At 41.6% G+C, this 20,395-nt stretch overlaps 3 protein-coding genes across 3 annotated transcripts; all 3 read right to left on the bottom strand.

Annotated features, from left to right (window-relative positions):
• Nucleotides 1-644: 644 nt before the first annotated feature.
• On the bottom strand, nucleotides 645-1,616 carry LOC307260562 (odorant receptor 131-2-like; the record flags this gene model as incomplete). The annotated part of the gene is made up of 1 exon (XM_080040835.1): nucleotides 645-1,616. The coding sequence occupies one exon, from the start codon at nucleotides 1,614-1,616 to the stop codon at nucleotides 645-647; it is 972 nt and encodes a 323-aa protein (XP_079896961.1).
• Nucleotides 1,617-11,294: 9,678 nt separating this feature from the next.
• On the bottom strand, nucleotides 11,295-12,263 carry LOC307260563 (odorant receptor 131-2-like; the record flags this gene model as incomplete). Its single annotated transcript, XM_080040836.1, has 1 exon — nucleotides 11,295-12,263. The coding sequence occupies one exon, from the start codon at nucleotides 12,261-12,263 to the stop codon at nucleotides 11,295-11,297; it is 969 nt and encodes a 322-aa protein (XP_079896962.1).
• Nucleotides 12,264-18,046: 5,783 nt separating this feature from the next.
• On the bottom strand, nucleotides 18,047-18,895 carry LOC307260564 (odorant receptor 131-2-like; the record flags this gene model as incomplete). The annotated part of the gene is made up of 1 exon (XM_080040837.1): nucleotides 18,047-18,895. The coding sequence occupies one exon, from the start codon at nucleotides 18,893-18,895 to the stop codon at nucleotides 18,047-18,049; it is 849 nt and encodes a 282-aa protein (XP_079896963.1).
• Nucleotides 18,896-20,395: the final 1,500 nt, after the last annotated feature.

Here is a 20,395-nt window from a genome sequence, read left to right on the forward strand (position 1 = left end):
ACATTTTTCCAGTTTTTTACTGAGTTAATGTTTCAATGTGCCCTGAAATTAAAATAATCCATCTAATCTATCAATATTATTTGAACAATGAATCAATCTACTACTTGCTGCAAGTCTTTATTGTCCAAATAATGCTTAAGAGGGAGTAGTAACACAGTCTGTTCCAACACTGCTTTTATGCAGACAGAGGGTTTGACAGTCATCAACTAACATTGCTACACCTGTACAAATTGTTTGCATCAACTTTCAAGGCTTCATTTACTTCCATTTACTGCATTAAAACTGTTTACCCGCTACTAGTTTTTCCTTGGAAAAGGCGTTATGGGGGGCGCCTTTAGCTCAGTTGGTAAGGCGTCCCCCCCATGGGCCTCGGCCAGCAGCAGACCCGGGTTCGATTCCAGCCCGTGGTCGTTCTCTGCATGTCACTCCCCTCTCCGCCCCATTTCAACTCTGTCTCTACACTATCAATAAAGCATAAAAATGCCAAAAAATATCTTAAAAAAAAAAGGCGTTGTGGACATATTTGACATTTCAGCTCATTCACTGGATTGAACTGCTGTAACAATAGGGCTGTTGTAACACTTTTTACTTGCTCTATTAAAAATGTCTGAGGACATCATGAGCTGAACAAACAGTTTAAGAGGTTAATTTATTGCATGTATCTTTTGAAGCTTTTGCTGGGTCAGAATCTTCAGTCTACAGCATAAATAGTGCAAAAGGATGGGTCTGATAGTCTGGTCTCTGAGTCCGTAGATGAGAGCACTGAGACACCTGGGGAAGATGATCATGAGCACATACATAACATTCCAGACAGGCATGAGTACTTTAATCGGGAGAATTGTTGCGACAGCTAAAACTACTGCGTTGAACACTGTGGAGGCGAGACTGAGGCCAAGCTGTACCATATGTAGCAGCAGTGTGTTACGAGCCTTTTGCACCGAAGCTTTGTCTGTGGAAGCTTTTCTGGCTACTGCCATCACACCAATATAGGAGGAACAGATGGTTATGACAGCCGATATGAACACAAAACAAGTGTAGGCTCTTTCATAATCATGATACAATTGTCCAAGACCTATGGAAAGTATACTACAATAGCTTTTCATCTGCAGGCTCTCCAGCTCTTCAAATTGGAATTCTAATAGCATGAAAATAACATGAATGAGAACAGTAAGAAAACAAAAAGCCCAAACCATAATAATCGCCTTTACTGTGTTCCTTAAGGTGATGGCAGTAGCGTGCCTCAGTGGGTAGCACACAGCTACAAATCTCTCCAGAGACATTACCACCAGTGTGAGAGGAGACACTTGAGTTAATACATTGCCTACCATTACCAGAACACCACAGACAGGATATGTTAATATCATCCTAGAAGTAGACAATAAGTACAGTAACTGACTCAATGCCATCTGCAAAGTGTCAGCGAGAAGGAGGTTAAACAGGAGAATGTAACGAGAGGTTTCACGAAAAGCCTGTTTTCTCCTCAAGGTGAATAACATGATGATATTGATGCAGAAAAATATACAGCATGTTAGAGTAGTCAGAGTGGAAAGTACTACTCTTTCCAGTAACCCCAGTCTACCAGTGATGTTGGACTGAGTTTGAGTTGTATTTGACATCTCAGAGAAGCATTCAAGACACAAGAAATATAAACCTGTTGATGTAAGAACACAAAAGCACAATACATCTCTTCCCTTGTGCAATGTAAGAACAATGACATGAAATGGAAACGTCTTTCAAGCACAAATCACCATTGAGTTACATTCAAAACCCCAAATCAATCCACAAACATTTTCCCTGTGCAGATAGTAAGCAACTTATAGTCTGTCCATGTAAGAGCAGCTGGTCTGCAAGCTTTGCCTTCCCTCACATACTGTATATCAGCTCTGACCTACACCATGTTCACGTGACACCAACACGTCAGCATGGTTACCAGCTTGGTAACAGGTGATGTAATGTGTCTTTCATCATTTCCCCAACAACAAAGTCTCAGACAGAACAAACTTACTGTGTAAGTCAGTAAACTTTATCAAGTACAAAAAAAAGGTTTGAAAATGCTTTCAAACGCCTTTGGAAATTCATTGCCAATGTAGTTGATTTCACTAGCAGGGGGAGAATAGTAGAAGCTTCAATTTACGCACTGGCCGCCCGGCGAGATTACATACAAAGTCAATATACTAGCGCGTGGCCGCGCGTCCACCCAAGAATCGGCCGCGGCGCGTGGCCGCACCTCATCGAAGCACGTGAATCGAAGGCGCTACAATTTGCCGCGATAGCCAATCAGCGATGAGATTGCCCGGTGGTCTGCAAGACGACAGTAGCCCTATTGTCCACAATAATCAGCCCCCCATCCAAAAAGGAACTTTAAAAAGTTGAATTTGCACTTTGATGTGCACATGTACTCCCTTAAAGAGAGACTTGATGCACATTGGCATATTTTTATTTACAAAGCCTTGACCGGGAAGCTTCCTCGTTATTTAACAGAAATGTTGCAAATTTCAGATGGGCTTTATCAGACCCGCTCCACTGACATGCTCATGCTTTATGTCCCACAAGCCCGGTCTGAGCTGGGAAAGACAGCTTTTAGCTTCAGTGCCCCCGACTCCTGGAACAACTTACAGCAACAAATTAAACTAAATAACTTCATATCCTTTAATCAATTTAAACAAACTATCTTAAATCTGCCAAACTCTACCTGTAACTGTTTTAATTAGGCTATATTGTACTTTCACCCATTTAATTTAATTTTAATTGCTGCCACTCTTCACCACTATGTAAATGTTTCAATTGTTTTTTTGTTTTTTCTTCTCTTCACCTGTTGTTGTGTATTTGATGTATTTGCATTGAATATTGTGTATGCATTGTTGTTTTTCCTTGGAATTTGTTTGAACTCGACACCATTGAAAATGAGGGTCACCCCTCAATTGGTCTCTCGAGGATAAATAAAAGTTAAATGAAAATGAAATTAAATGTTAAGTGTATGGTCCATTATTTGTATTAACTGTGTCTGCATATTATTGCAACAAAACAGTGGAAGTTGCACTTTTCTTTAATTGTATTTTGCACTGTCTGCATGTTTGCAAAACATTTTTTACCTGCACATAGCAAACAAAATTGCACAACTGTAAGGTCAGTGTCTGTTGTATTGTTGTATTTAAATAAACAGTTGTCTTTTTCTTTAGTGCGCATTGGCATCTTTGAGCAAAATACCCCCAAAATGTTCACCGAACTGGTCAGTGACCACCTTGACTAACACATTTCCTGGGGGAAACACTGTATTCAGCGACTCTTTCAATCAGAAATCAATTTTTTGTGAAAATATTGAGATCATTGAAGTTTTTAGCTTTTGCTCTGGAGAAACACTTACAGTATATTTGGTGTTTGGTGTATTTTGGAGTTGCCCTTTAATTATTGTGTGCATTGATGAAGATGAGTAAGTGATGGTTTACCTGAGTTTGCTTTGTATGTTTATTTGAATGCCTTAAGCAACGTCTGATGTCAAGTTACGTTTTAAAGCCCAGCACACTTAACATCTTTTGTATGTCGATTGTATATACGTTGGTTATTGCTCCCTAATGTTTTACCAAGGCATTTGTAGGCCTACTTACGTGAATATTAGTACCTGCTGTTAATGTATGTTAATTAGGCCTACTGATATTAGTGTATATTCCTGTTGTTATTTATAACATGTTTCCTTAAAGCTCCCATATTGTGCAAATGCACTTTTCCGATGTTTTTGAACATATTTATGGGTCTACGGTGTGTCTACAGACTGCCAAAGTATAAAAAAAAGAAAGCTCTCTCCTTTTCTCACTCTCCCCTTTTCTGAAACCCTCCACCTCTCCACCCAATATACTCCAGTCAGAATTCTCCCCGTTTCTGACGTCAAAAACTGGAAAGCCAGAAGCTTCCACTGTGCAGTCCACCCCCCTATTTCTTATTGGTCCACGGCCCCGAGATCCTCTCGAAAAATATTCCTTTACCCCCTTGTTGTTTGCTTGTTGCTAAGCAACAAGATTAGCCTGGCGCTACCAGACCATCGTACTTCATTTCATTTGTACAGAAGGTCTGGAAGTGCTGTAATTGGCAAACGTTCACTCACTTGGAGGCGGGTGTCTGTTGAAGTTTAAAACTATTGGATCTGCGCAGTGCCACTCTGGATTATCCAACCAATCGCATAACGTTTGGTCGTGAGCCGGCTGTTGACGGTGCGTTCAGGGAACTCGGAAATTTCTGTCTTCACTACATATTGTAGTCTATGGATCTACCGGTACCTGGCAACGGTAACTTGCTAGAGCATAACGTTTAGTTATTTGGACGAGAAAGGTTGTCGGCGCCCATACTTTCGCGAGCAGATGCACTGGAACACAGACAGGTCGGAACTCGGAACTACCAAGTCGCTCTGTTCGCTGATTGGACGGCCGGAAATTTTCCTCAGCTAGATTCCACTAATACCACCCAGCCCCAGACTGACTACTGAAGGGAAAATTAAATTTGGCCGGAAGTAGGTAGGCGGGCGGAGCCAGGCTAGCAAAACATGATGAATGTTGCATAATCCACTAATTTATCTTAACCACAGCAGCCTCGTTTTTAATAACACAACGGATAGGAAGCTACTTGTGCTTTTTTTCAAACAGTGAAACTGAAATAAATGTTTTTATTGGTATTTTTGCCTGACTGGTGTATAGCTATTAGCTTTGGGACAAGCATTCAGCTTTTGCTCATAAAAACATATTTCTATTCCCCACATCAGTCTGGAAATGCCTCGTTTTTAACAGGACAAAGGATTGGAAGGTACAGTGTTTCCCGCACGTTCACTCAGCAGCGGCGCTCCGCGTGTGGCTGTCAGTGCATCTGTATGAACATAGTCTTTCATGTAGACAAGAATAGGTCATGTCAAACTGTTCAAAGTGCGTTACTAGCACTAGACTTGGTTCTTCTCATGGGTAGGCTAAACCTAACTGTGCTAACAGGCTATACGTCATCATTGTTTACAAACAGACAGAGGGCGAGGCGTATCTGGCTTCGCTTCTGGACAGGGGGCGGGGGGAGCTCAAAGATTGTATATTTACGAGGGGAGCTGCAGCTCTTTTTAAAAAATAGGCCATTGTGAGATTAGCTGAACATCAGCATAGTACAATAAATTATCTGAAAGTTTTTTTCAGCAAACAATTGAAGAAAAACGTATTAGGGACCACTAAGACCATATAATATGGTGTATAATAGAACCGAAAAGTGTATAATATGGGAGCTTTAAGTTAAACTATTCAGATTGCCATTCTAAGTTGTAATACATTGTTAGGAAATGTATGGTTCTGAATGTGGTCACACTCAGTGTCTGACATGATTATTTGTTTTCCTTGTTTTCTGTAGACCATAGAAATACTCCCCTCCAAACCCTACACCTTTAGTTAACCTGCCAATAAATTGGTCAAAGGAAAATAGAAGCCTTCCAGTGTTTGATTGACACTCCATGGCGACAGCTGTTATCCACCTAACCTAGCCTCACCTACACCTAGCTATAATATGGTCCAAGATCAGTGCGACCTCACAATATGTAATATTGCAGTTATTAGTTAGTTTTAAGAAAATACCTCTAAGTGTTGATGAAATGTGCTGTGCTCACAATAAGCAAGGACATAGTGACCTTGACCTTTGACCTTCAAAACGTAATCAGTTTATCTAAGAATGTCTGTTAGCAAAGGGGAGGGCGGCCCCCTGGGGACATCAGCTCCTGGTGAACAGGTCTGCAGGACTGGAATGAATGTCGGTCTTCTGCTCGGAGGCTGGGTGGCGCCCGGCTCAGACAACGGGAAGCTTTAGGACGGGCAATCAGAATCAGTGGGGGGCTTGAAGGAAGAGTCACATAAGAGACCATAACAAGGGTCTCTGGGGAGTTAGGAAGCAGATTCTCCTTATGATGATGGAAGCCACGACCACAAACATTCTGTCTATGGCCTCCATGAGATCCTGTTTGAATGGCCAGGCATTTAACCTCTCATGGCGTCTGCTAGATTCCAGGGTTCTGGCTAGCCACAGCAGAGCAAGCAGGCGGTTGACTAGCAGCAGAAGGACAGGCAGGAGGCGTAGACCCACGACCCCCAGGCTGATAGACCAATTGACCTTTGGCTCAGTCCCCGCTAAGCCCCGCCCCCGAATGCAAATGAACCAATAGCGTTAAACTACTAACGACCCAGGATCCAGACTCGGACATTCTCAGCATCTATCTCCATAGAGAACCATTGGAGCCTGCGACACTTTTGTTGTTTTCTTGGCTTTATTAATTGTTAAAGACGCAAAAATGGCCAAACGATGTGCCTGGGGTACATGCAACAGCGATACGTGATTACGCCAGCTGCTCTCATTCACGTCGTTACCCCCGCGGATTTTAAAGTCAACATTGCAGCTGCTGTCAGTGCCCGCAGATATTTCAGACTGGAGGAAATTTAACAAGTTGGATTATATTTTAAAAGGGGAAAGAATGAATAGCAAGAGAAAGGCCTGCGCCAGCCTTGGACGGTTTACAACAGCGAAAAGGACCAACAATGTACGAGCGTTTCAAACGGACAGGTAGCCTACATGAACGGAAGGATGCTAGCTAGCTCTGCTGTCAGTCACACTGGATGATAACTAGGCTATCAGCTTGCTTCTTTCTACAGCCAGGGAGTCAGATTGGTGAGTCAGAAACTATTTTGGGGTTTATTTAATAATCAGTTGATGAATTGATGCCGAGTGCAAGCCATGATGCTTTTTATATTCAATTGAGCAGTTGTGTTTTCATTGTTGCTGATGGACAAACATAGTTGGAGCTGTGCAATAATCAAGGATAAAGAGATGGTTTAATTCTGATGCTGGACATAGCCTGTATGCTACTGGTACTTTATCTATTAAGATTTAGTTTATGGAGGTGCCTTCAGTTAGATTTCCTACAGAACATTGAGTGCTGTCTTTTATTTTGAAAGCTAAACAGAAGAAGCCTAGTAGTGTAACCCGGCGAAGGTTTGACTTGTTCCCCTGCGTACTTCCCGGCCCTTGATGTGAGAGACGAGTCCGTTTAGTTGATGGATGAGATGTTTTATCATTTAGAGAAAACTACAGTACGCACAAAACAGAACCTGCAGTCACTGTTGTGTCATTTCAAATACGTCTGGTCTGTGTGTGAATGTGCGAGCGAGAGCTGCCATATTGTAAACAAGCAGTCAGCTGCGACAACTTGTCCGAGTTAGCAACAGTAACTAAGGAGGGCGGGGCTTAGCCAAAGGTCAATTGGGTTCTTCCCCTGCTGCCTGCACTTCCCACCATAACATACCATTGACTCAGCAAACACTCAACTGCCTGACTTTCACCTTAAAGACTGACAACTTGTTGAAAGGCCTTTGTCATCTTCTAGGAGCACGACTGTGAATTTGTCCATACGGTGGTATTTAACTAGTGGACATTTTATCCCAATTACTTCCCCACATTTCTGATGACCCTGTTGCGCTAGTCTAAACAACCGGATAAGCAGGCTGCACCTTTAACCCATTGATGCCGGCTGCTGGACGACGCAACATTGTATCTCCTGCCGGCTGCTGCGTAGCGCAGCATTGTTGTTTTATCTAATTTTCATGGCGCGTGCAGCATAGAATGCACTGTCATTGGTTCAAATACACATGAGGTGGGTTTTGTTGATTTTTTTAAAACCACGTGACCACCCAAATGTTGTGTGGTTTGCCGAAAATCACGTCAATCAAAAAATAATTTTAAATAATACATTTTTTAAAAAAAAGAAGCCGGCTGTGTGTTCACTTGATAGGCGATAGTGTATTACAGAACAGTTAGTGGCGTTCAGAGCGCAGAATCAAGGTCTACTGTAGGCTACTGACGAAATTCACACAACACATTACATCTATTTATTAACAATATTTATGAATTTAGGCTATATTTTGCTGCTCCAATTCAGCCCAGCCAGGCGATAGTTGAGTTTCAGTTACGTTTTCATCTCCGTGGTATACAGCCGTTTGGACCATCTGATCGGCTCCCGACAGCAGGAGTCAGTCTGCATTCAAGTTGTACTGGGAAGTCGGATTCATGGTGCCAGTGATAACTGAACTAAATTATAAAATAAAGCTATCCCTTCATCCCTCTCTCTGTCTATCTTTCTCTCTCCACTGCACACTCAGTCACTACTATCCATTAGGGGTGTAACGATCTATCGATGTAGATCGATCCATCGATTGATTTGCGAACGATCCAACTGAATCGATACAACGTCCAAACATCGATACAAATCGATGTTGTATATGCTTTTATTTTGACAATGTCCTTGCCCGGATGTTTGTGACACCATTTCCGCCCGACCGCAGCAGGCTTTTCACGCTTGTTATGATTATCAAAGTTCATTTCGGACACTGAAACCATCGGTAACAGACCTGTCGGTGTTTGCACCATGGGCAGAGGATCATATATCCCCGCTGACAGAGCAGTCGAGCCGGCGCTTACCGGGGCAGCGCGCCGCTCGACAGGCTCGCGGGGTTAGCAGCTGAGCTAGCGGGGCATTCGGCTGTTATCCCCGCGGGCTGTCCAGCACAGCGCTGCCCGGCTCGCAGTGTAAAGTTCCGAGAATGCGCGGCTCGGCTGCTCTCTCAGCGGTGAGAGGCTCCTGCGCTCCCCGGGGTGAATTTACAAGCCACCGCAGCCTTAGCTAAAGAGGATAGCTCTATTAGGCTAATGAGCTAAGCTAGCGAGGAATCCACCATTTCAGTCCTGTGCCCTGAAACCCCACACGGCCCAAAACTACTCAAATGTCACTCCAAGCATTGTTTACTGCCACTACACCTTAAGATATGAATAATAGTAAGAGATTGAAATATATTAATCTTATGAAAGATATTAAGCTTAAGAAAGATATTAATCTTTCAATCAAATAATTCAAGCTAATATTTTTTAGCTGTATTTTACATAGAGGTATTTTATAAGGAAGTCCCCTTGACATTAAATAAAATGTCATCAAAAAGAGGGAAATAGCCGAGGTAGCAGCTTAAATTTGTTGTTTATCCTGTTAATTTCAAGATCTTTAGTGTTCAGAATGCATAAAAATGGATGAAAATTATACAAACAATTAAGAAGGTTATCAACATGTATTGTTAGATAACGAGATAGGCCATCTTGTGTTAAATGGGCATATAATATCGTCTCATATCGATCGCAGGCCCCTGAATCGAATCGAATCAAAATCGTATCGCAGCAGATTTTAGATATCGGCAAATATCATATCGTTGTCTAATGAATCGATTTAATATCGTATCGTGATGAAAGCAGCGATTTACACCCCTACTATCCATGCTTAAAGGAAGCAGGATTATAACCTCATTTAGCACATTATTTTTAAATATTTTATATAATTTATTCTTCTTTTTTCTCCCCCATCTAATTTTTACCAATTTTTGCGAAATGTGTTGGTATGTAAGTGCTAAGGGAGCATGTTCTAATAAAACCTGTGAACCTTACCTTTTAAATGTATTTTATATCATGTTTCTATGTGCTACACAGATGGTTTTGATAGACGTTAAAGTGTAACTGCACCCTTTTACTTGTTTTTTGAGATAGAAGCTGAATTAAATCACTATGTTGTTAAGGAACACATATATGCTGGTGTTAATATTGAAGAAAAATTCGATATGTTAAATATCGGCAATTTAAGAAATGTTTTGTATTGTAAATTATTTTCGAACTTTACTAAGATTTGAAAAAAAACGTTGTCCTTCGGGTTCGAAAAATGACGTACATTGTGTCTTAATGTATGTCATCACGTCGCCGCAAAGCCAGTCACGCTCTGTACAGGTCCATGGCTGGTCCATGAGCTACTACTGTTATACCGTCCCTCCAAGGTTGTTATTTCGGGGGTTAACACCCTTAACTTCTTGTGCGCGCGCACACACACACACACACACACACACAGACCCGGACTCGTTCATTGCTTCACTTGATTGACACACGCTACCGCTCGCTCTCCTCGCTCACTCACACACACTGCCGCTAGCTCACTTGCGCTACTCTGTCTCCTAACACTACGATAGAGACACCCGCCAACAATTTAGAATAAGAAAAGTCCTCCACTCAGACGACCCATCTGTGTCGCATATGAGCTCACTGTGTAGCGACCGTGCCGTTAGACTTTGTGTCACTCGATTTTTTCAATGATTCATTCAGATCTTCCCTGAGTGACAGCTAGCAGCTAGCCCCCTCCCTCCCGAATGTCGGCCGGCTGATGTCGGAATGTTTAAAAACAATGCTTCTAAAACAGAATTCAGAATCCATGGTCTGAAAGCATTTTTCAAAATCGTGCAGTACGCTCAAACAGGGGGTGCAGTTCCCCTTAAACAATTTGTAGTATTTTTTCAGAAAACCCTCAGGAGATAAGGACATGTATCCTAGATTGCCATAGTCATCAATGGGTTAACAAAACCATTCAAATGACTAGCTTCAAGTTGTTGGCAGAATGACTATTTTGACAGGCTTCTATAGGTAGGTTTCAAGACATACAGAAAAAACTACAGATGAGAATCGAAATTATTTTTATTGCCATGTACGTTCACTCATGCAAGGAATTTGCTGTGGTCAGAGCGTTGTTATTCTCTAGAAATACGCTACCGGTAAAAAATGTTTAGAACACCTAAATTTTTCCAGTTTTTTACTGAGTTAATGTTTCAATGTGCCCTGAAATTAAAATAATCCATCTAATCTATCAATATTATTTGAACAATGAATTAATCTACTACTTGCTGCAAGTCTTTATTGTCCAAATAATGCTTAAGAGGGAGTAGTAACACAGTCTGTTCCAACACTGCTTTTATGCAGACAGAGGGTTTGACAGTCATCAACTAACATTGCTACACCTGTACAAATTGTTTGCATCAACTTTCAAGGCTTCATTTACTTCCATTTACTGCATTAAAACTGTTTACCCACTAGTTTTTCCTTGGAAAAGGCGTTATGGGGGGCGCCTTTAGCTCAGTTGGTAAGGCGTCCCCCCCATGGGCCTCGGCCAGCAGCAGACCCGGGTTCGATTCCAGCCCATGGTCGTTCTCTGCATGTCACTCCCCTCTCCGCCCCATTTCAACTCTGTCTCTACACTATCAATAAATCATAAAAATGCCAAAAAATATCTTTAAAAAAAAAGGCGTTGTGGACATATTTGACATTTCAGCTCATTCACTGGATTGAACTGCTGTAACAATAGGGCTGTTGTAACACTTTTTACTTGCTCTATTAAAAATGTCTGAGGACATCATGAGCTGAACAAACAGTTTAAGAGGTTAATTTATTGCATGTATCTTTTGAAGCTTTTGCTGGGTCAGAATCTTCAGTCTACAGCATAAATAGTGCAAAAGGATGGGTCTGATAGTCTGGTCTCTGAGTCCGTAGATGAGAGCACTGAGACACCTGGGGAAGATGATCATGAGCACATACATAACATTCAAGACAGGCAGGAGTACTTTCAGCGGGACAATTGTTGCGACAGCTACAACTATTGCATTGTGCACTGTTGAGGCAAGACTGAGGCCAAGCTGTACCATATGTAGCAGCAGTGTATTACGAGCCTTTTGCACAGAAGCCTTGTCTGTGGAAGCTTTTCTGGCTGCTACCATCACACCAATATAGGAGGAACAGATGGTTATGACAGCCGATATGAACATAAAACAAGTGTAGGCTCTTTCATAATCATGAGACAATTGTCCAAGACCCAGGGAAAGTGAGCTACAATAGCGTTTCATCTGCAGGCTCTCCAGCTGTTCAAATGGGAATTGTAAAAGCAAAATAACATGAATGAGGACATTAAGAAAACAAAAAGCCCAAACCATAATAATCGCCAGTACTGTGTTCCTTAAGGTGATGACAGTAGCGTGCCTCAGTGGGTAGCACACAGCTACAAATCTCTCCAGAGACATTACCACCAGTGTGAGAGGAGAAACTTGAGTTAAGACATTACCTACCATTACCAGAACACCACAGACTGGGTACGTTAATATCATCCTAGAAGTAGACAATAAGTACAGTAACTGACTCAATGCCATCTGCAAAGTGTCAGCAAGAAGGAGATTAAACAGGAGAATGTAACGAGAGGTTTCACGAAAAACCTGTTTACTCCTCAAGGTGAATAACATGATGATATTAATGCAGAGAAATATACAGCATGTTAGAGTAGTCAGAGTGGAAAGTATTGCTCTCTCCAGTAACCCCAGTCCAACGGTTATGTTGGACTGAGTTTGAGTTGTATTTGACATCTCAGAGAAGCATTCAAGACACAAGAAATATAAACCTGTTGATGTAAGAACACAAAAGCACAATACATATCTTCCTATGTGTAATATAAGAACAGTGACAAAAAATGAAAATTTCTTTAAAGCACAAATCACCATTGAGTTACATTCAAAACCACAAATCAATACACAAACATTTTCCCTGTGCAGATAGTAAGCAGCGTACAGTCTGTCCATGTAAGAGCAGCTGGTCTGCAGGCTTTGCCTTCCCTCACATACTGTATATCAGCTCTGACCTACACCATGTTCACGTGACACCAACACGTCAGCATGGTTACCAGCTTGGTAACAGGTGATGTAATGAATTTACAAGCCACCGCAGCCTCAGCTAAAGAGGATAGCTCTATTAGGCTAATGAGCTAAGCTAGCGAGGAATCCACAAATTCAGTCCTGTGCCCTGAAACCCTACACGGCCCAAAACTACTCAAATGTCACTCCAAGCATTGTTTACTGCCACTACACCTTAAGATATGAATAATAGTAAGAGATTGAAATATATTAATCTCATGAAAGATATTAATCTTATGAATGATATTAAGCTTATGAAAGATATTAATCTTTCAATCAAATAATTCAAGCTAATATTTTTTAGCTGTATTTTACATAGATAGAGGTATTTTATAAGGAAGTCCCCTTGACATTAAATAAAATGTCATCAAAAAGAGGGAAATAGCCGAGGTAGCAGCTTAAATTTGTTGTTTATCCTGTTAATTTCAAGATCTTTAGTGTTCAGAATGCATAAAATGGATTAAAATTATACAAACGATTAAGAAGGTTATCAACATGTATTGTTAGATAACGAGATATGCCATCTTGTGTTAAATGGGCATATAATATCGTCTCATATCGATCGCAGGCCCCTGAATCGAATCGAATCGAAATCGTATCGCAGCAGATTTTAGATATCGGCAAATATCATATCGTTGTCTAATGAATCGATTTAATATCGTATCGTGATGAAAGCAGCGATTTACACCCCTAGCATGTACCCTCGCATGGGGACATCTGCATTCAGGGGCTAGCCACAACAGAGCTAGCAGGTGGTTGGTTAGCAGCGACAGGACAGGCAGACTGTGGACCCACAACCCCCAGGCTGATAGACCTCATGGCAGGCGGATAACTAGCTGAGATAGCGGGCTGCAGTCTAGCAGACTGGTAGTTGGAAACCAGGGTCTGAGGCTGGCAGCTGGGGTAATTGATGAATATCCCCTATCAGCTTCCACTCCTCCTTCTACCATAGACGGCATGTAAGTGGGATTAGAGTAGTACCTCCTCAGTTGAGGTCAACAGCGTCCCATCCTTACTGTACACAGCTTGGATGGATTCCTGTTTCTCCCTCCTCAGGTGCTGCCTCACAGTCCTTCTCCATGGCTTCTCTGAGCTTCCGTTACACACGCTGCTTTGCGTCTTTCACGGCAGAAGCTGCCCCCTTTGGGGCCTGTCGGTACCCTGCAACCGTCTCCGCTGTCCTCCAGGATAAAATTTCTAATATAAACTTTGTTTGAACTGAAGTATTGACTGTAACTTATTCTAACAAAACAAACATTTAACTTATTATTACTTAGGTGAATTATATCCTATTTTATTTTGAAAAATTTAAAATAGTATGAGTTAGGTTTTTCCCCTCATTACCTTTGCGTTCAATTTGCCCTTGTCATTTAATAGAAGCAGGACTGTGAATTTGTCCATAAAATGGGATTTAAGTGGAAATTGTTTCCCAACTCCTCCTGTTTCTAAGACCATGTCACCTCCAGCCTCAGCAAATGGATAGACAGGCATCAACTTCAACAAAATCCTTTTAAAAATAACCACTTTTAAGTCAATTTTGACAGGTTTCTATAGGTAGGTTTCAAGAAATACAGAGAAAAACTTGAAATGAATTAATTTTATTGCCACATCTACAAGGAATTTGCTTTGTTCAGAGCATCGTTATTCTCTAGAAATACACTACTGGTAAACATTTCTAGAACACCTAAATGTTTTCAGTTTTTATTGTTATTTCAAGTTTAATTTCTCAATGTACTTCCATTGCTGCAGAAAAGCTTAAAGTTCTGAACTCATTTTTTGTTCCCTGATTAAGGCCTTCAGACAACAAAAGACATTTACCGGTACATTATTTTGACATTGGCTTTGCCTTTGTTTTTTTTAAAGATAATTTTTTGGCCTTTTCAAGCTTTATTAGACAGTACATAGGCCTTTCACACCAAAATTAACCAAGAGTCAGTTCCAGGCCGGTGTTGGGGTCAGTTCAAAACTGGTTACAGCCTTATCCCAGTTATGAACCGGTTGGTTTCACATCGACCGGAGACAGCCATGGAGCCGGCAAGAGAGCAACGTCATGACGTCACTGTAAACGTGTGTGTACGTCGCCCAACGCCGCTGCTCTTGTGGCTAATGCTAAAGCTACCGCTAGCTTTAAGCACAACAACAGTGGCGAATTCGTCTTATTTTTACACGTGTTAGCTCTCGCTTTGCTTTCTTAATCAAACAGGACCCATACAGCGTATTCTCGCCGGTCAATTTGATCGCTACGTTCGGTAATTATGTTATGTTTACGTCTCGTACTAGCGGTGTTTTTAAACATGGCGGGCATGAGGTTTTAGTTGGTCTGGTTGGTCAGGATAATCCCTCCCCCGGCCGCTGGCGCAAGCAGTTCACTTCAAACCCTGCTCAATCCTGGGGTATGAGTTGAACCGGTTTTTACGGCCCGGAGCAGGCTTTCTGGCGGTGTGAAACCAAAACACTGGCTCTAACTCCGAACTAGCCCAGAACTAGCGCCGATTTTGCGGCGGTGTGAAAGGCCTAACAGAGTTGAAATGGGGAAACAGAGAGAGAGGGGGGATGACATGCAGTAAAGGTCCACTGGTCGGATTCGACCAGTGGACCAATTTGACCTGTGCAAAAGTATGTGAACCCTTTTGGTTAGTAGCTTGTGGCACCTCCTTTTGCAACAATTACTTCAACCAAACGTCTTCTGTAACCACTGACGAGTCTCTCGCATCTAGTTTTGCGGATTTTTGCCCATTCTTCCTTGCAGAACTCAGCCAGTTGAGAGAGGTTGGAGGGACATCTGGCATGTACTGCTCGCTTCAGGTCTAGCCACAACATTTCTATCGGATTGAGGTCCGGACTTTGACTGGGCCAATCCAGAGTACGAATCCTCTTTCTCTTCACCCTTTAGGCGCCACAGTCGCAAAATTGCGACAAGACGCTTTACTGAATCAAACAGCTGTTTTCTCTAAATAGAGTGTTATATTTTGTTCAAACTCCCCTCCACTAGTTAGCAGACATCCCATACCTAGACCTTAGCTCAGAAAAACGTCATCCTTCAATGCAAAATATTCGCGGAAATCCGGAAATCCCATCAAAAAAAAAAAAAAAAAAAAAAATCCCATCAAAACTTTTTTTGTCATATCCTCCTAGCGATTTTTTCTGGTTTTATTGAAAACTTTTGTGGTGTTTGGAGACTGACGTGAAAGCACGTTTCACTCTGCAGTTACTGTGCTCATTGCTCAACGAGCAGCAGGTGCTGCCGCGAGCCCCTCCCCGACCAAAAGCACTGACAGGCGGTCAGTCTCGGAGCAGCCCCTCGGAGCAGTCCGAGCCGGCCGTCAGAGCAGAGAGGTGACACACCTCCGCGTCCAGGCTGCAAATGAATCGCGCAGTTGTTGGGTGTGAAATCGGAGATAGTGTGCCACTAAGCTATTTATGCTGAAGCTGGATTTAGGAGTTATTGAGAGAATATGGCAAACAAAAAGTTGACGAGTAGGGAGTTAGTGTGCACTCTTTCTACGGCCCCGGTGCGTCCATGCGCAGCAGTGGTGCAGCCATGTGACGCAGCATTATATAAATGTATTTTTCATTTCATTTAATTTTACTTTTATTTATCCTCGAGACCAATTGAGGGGTGACCCTCATTTACAATGACGTCGAGTTCAAACAAATTCAAGGAAAAACAACAATACATACAATATTCAATGCAAATACATCAAGTACACAACAGAGAGAAAAAAACTATTGAATATGAATATATATATATATACATATATATATATATATATATATTCATATTCATATTATCATATTATAATGGTAATAATAATAATCATAATAATAGAAGACAAAAGTAAATTAAAATGGGTAAAAAATCTAAAATCATAAAAAGTGCCTGTTTTGTGGTGTAGTTTTAGTTTACAACTGTTGGCTTACAACATAGTGGACATCATAACAAATGGATGGAGGGGGTGAACTTGATGAAATAAGTTCAACTCTATTTCAAAATATCAGGTATTTCATGGAAATGACATAATCCAACACGGCCGCCGCCATATGACGTCATAATATGCTAATTAGATGGAAAAATTTACTCCCTAGATAAACTTTAGGTCATTCTCAATATTTGTCTCATTTACACTTTGTCTCTATCTCAAATCACTTTCAATCCAGAGCCTTCTGAAATGTAGGTGTCAAAATCTAGTATTTTTTAAAATAATACCCGGCGCCTAAAGGGTTAAGCCATACCTTTGTACTTTTGCTTGAATGCTTAGGGTCGTTGTCTTGTTGCATAACCCATTTCCGGCCCAGCTTTAACTCCCTGACTGATGGCAGAAGATTCTGGTCAAGAATTTCTTGATAGCCCTGAGAATTCATGGTTCCCTGTACAATATGGAGTCGTCCAGGTCCGGAGGCTGAAAAGCAGCCCCATACCTTCACATTTCCACCACCATACTTAACTGTTGGGAGGAGGTTCTTTTCTTGGAACTCAGTGTTGGCTTTCCTCCAAACATGGCCTCTTTTATTGTGACCAAATAATTCAACTTTGGACTCATTTGTCCAGAGAATGGACTTCCAGAAGGCCTCTGGTTTGTCCAAGTGCTCTTTCGAAAAGTTCAAACGGGCAGCTTTGTTCTTTTTTGAAAGCAGAGGCTTCCTTCTTGCAACCCTCCCATTGTAGCCATGACTGTTTAATTTCCGTCTGATAGTTGACGTATGCATATCTATTCCAGATGCTGCCAGGGAGGTCTGCAACTCTTTAGAGGTGATGTGAGGGTTGGCCTTTACCTGATTTATTATTTTTCTGGTGCTTCTTGGATTAAGTTTTGATGGGAGTCCACTTATAGGCCGAGATGCAGTCATTTTGTAAGCCCTCCATCTGTAGATTATTTGTCGGACAGTTGATGGATGGAGCTGGAATCTTTTGGATATTTTTTTAAAGCCTTCCCCAGACTGATGGTCTGTCACCACCTTCTTTCTCATGTCCTCCGATATCTCTTTTCCTTTTGGCATTGTTGATCTGTTTGGTTATGCCTTGGCACTACAGTGGTTTGGTTGGTTTCATCTTTCTTTTAAATCAGTGCTGCTCAAACCGTTTCCTAACGATGTCTCGTTTGATTGGTTTGCCTCATTGCTTCATTAGCACCCAAATGTGTTTCACCTGAATCTATTACCTACTTGACTTTACCAATGCAGCTGAGGGTTCACATACTTTTGCACATGCACTAATTCCATTTGTATTGTTGTTTTTTGGCTACTTACACAATTCCCTCTAAACAAGTACATGAAATTGATAAACACAAGCCTGACACTTCATATATAAAAACTGGTGAAGATAAAATAAGGAAATCATTGCAAAACAACAGAAAAATCCAAATTGCTTAAGGGGTTCACAAACTTTCGCACAACACTGTATTTCTTGCTCTATTACAAATGCCTCAGGACATCATGAGTTTAACAAACAGTTAAAGAGGTTAATTTATTGCATGGATCTTTTGAGGCTTTTGCTGATAAGAAATATCCAGTCTACAGCATAAATAGTGCAAAAGGATGGGTCTGATAGTCTGGTCTCTGAGTCCATAGATGAGAGCACTGAGACACCTGGGGAGAATGATCATGAGCACATACATAACATTCAAGACAGGCAGGAGTACTTTCAGCGGGACAATTGTTGCGACAGCTACAACTATTGCATTGTGAACTGTTGAGGAGAGACTGAGGCCAAGCTGTACCATATGTAGCAGCAGTGTGTTACGAGCCTTTTGCACCGAAGCTTTGTCTGTGGAAGCTTTTCTGGCTTCTACCATCACACCAATATAGGAGGAACAGATGGTTATGACAGCCGATATGAACATAAAACAAGTGTAGGCTCTTTCATAATCATGATACAATTGTCCAAGACCCAGGGAAAGTGAGTTACAAAAGCGTTTCATCTGCAGGCTCTCCAGCTCTGCATATGGGAATTCTAAAAGCAAAATAACATGAATGAGGACGGTAAGAAAACAAAAAGCCCAAACCACAATAATCGATAGTCCTGTGTTTCTTAAGGTGATGACAGTAGCGTGCCTCAGTGGGAAGCACACAGCTACATATCTCTCCAGAGACATTACCACCAGTGTGAGAGGAGACACTTGAATTATGACATTACCTACCATTACCAGAACACCACAGACTGGGTACGTTAACATCATCCTAGAAGTAGACAATAAGTACAGTAACTGACTCAATGCCATCTGCAAAGTGTCAGCAAGAAGGAGATTAAACAGGAGAATGTAACGAGAGGTTTCACGAAAAGCCTGTTTTCTCCTCAAGATGAATAACATGATGATATTGATGCAGAGAAATATGCAGCATGTTAGAGTAGTCAGAGTGGAAAGTATTACTCTTTCCAGTAACCCCAGTCTACCAGTGATGTTGGACTGATATTGAGTTGTATTTGACATCTCAGAGAAGCATTTAAGACACAAGAAATATAAACCTGTTGATGTAAGAACACAAAAGCACAATACATATCTTTCTATGTGTAATATAAGAACAATGACATAAAATGGAAACGTCTTTAAAGCACAAATCACCATTGAGTTACATTCAAAACCCCAAATCAATCCACAAACATTTTCCCTTTGCAGATAGTAAGCAGCGTACAGTCTGTCCATGTAAGAGCAGCTGGTCTGCAAGCTTTGCCTTCCCTCACATACTGTATATCAGCTGTGACCTACACCATGTTCACGTGACACCAACACATCAGCATGGTTACCAGCTTGGTAACAGGTGATGTAATGCGTCTTTCATCATTTCCCTGATGACAAAGTCTCAGACAGAACAAACTTACTGTGTAAGTCAGTAAACTTTATCAAGTTAAAAAAAAAGGTAAGAAAATGCCAATCTATACAGGTTGGTTTTTAAAAGCCTTTGGAAATTCATTGTTTACTTTTTTGATGTCAGACTAAGTGGGAGAAGCTTGATTCCCCGTTTGTCTTAAATTTAGATATTGGGACAATGGGTTGTTGGTTCTGAACAGTCTTAGTCTAAAACAATAAGTAACAAGAACTACCGCCTGGCCGTTATATTCTGTGAGTCATACAAATGCTTCACGGTGAAAGTAGAGTGGTGCTATGTAACATGGTACAAGGTCACTGCAACATCACAATATGTAAGGTCACAGTAACCTTTGATCTCAAATATGTAATCAGTTCCTCTTTGAGTCGCCATTTCTGCAAACTTTAAAGAAAATCTCTCAAAGTGTTCTTGACGAAAAGAAAAGTCAGTGTCCTTGACCTTTAACCTCCAAGATGTTATCAATGTATCGTCTAATCAAGACGAGATATTGCATTCACCAATGAGGTTACAGTTTCTTTTTTCTGTCCTCCAAAATCTAAACAGTACATGTAATTTCTGTTAGCGAAGGTTAGTGCGTCCCACTGTGGACACAGGCGAAGGCGAGCAGGCCTTCTTCAGTAACTGAAAAGCTGAGCCAGACTCTCTCTCCTGGACAACATCATAGCAGGACCGGAAGGGACTGCAAGATCTTGGAGTCGGGCCTCCACAAGACCCTTTGAAAATGGCCAGGCATGTACCCTCGCATGGGGACATCTGCATTCAGGGGCTAGCCACAACAGAGCTAGCAGGTGGTTGGTTAGCAGCGAGAGGACAGGCAGGCTGTGGACCCACAACCCCCAGGCTGATAGACCTCATGGCAGATGGATAACTAGCTGAGATAGTGGGCTGCAGTCTAGCAGACTGGTAGTTGGAAACCAGGGTCTGAGGCTGGCAGCTGGGGTAATTGATGAATATCCCCTATCAGCTTCCACTTCTCCTTCTAC

The sequence above is a fragment of the Ammodytes marinus genome (assembly GCF_949987685.1).
Source record: "Ammodytes marinus genome assembly, chromosome: 14".
NCBI lineage: Eukaryota > Metazoa > Chordata > Actinopteri > Uranoscopiformes > Ammodytidae > Ammodytes > Ammodytes marinus.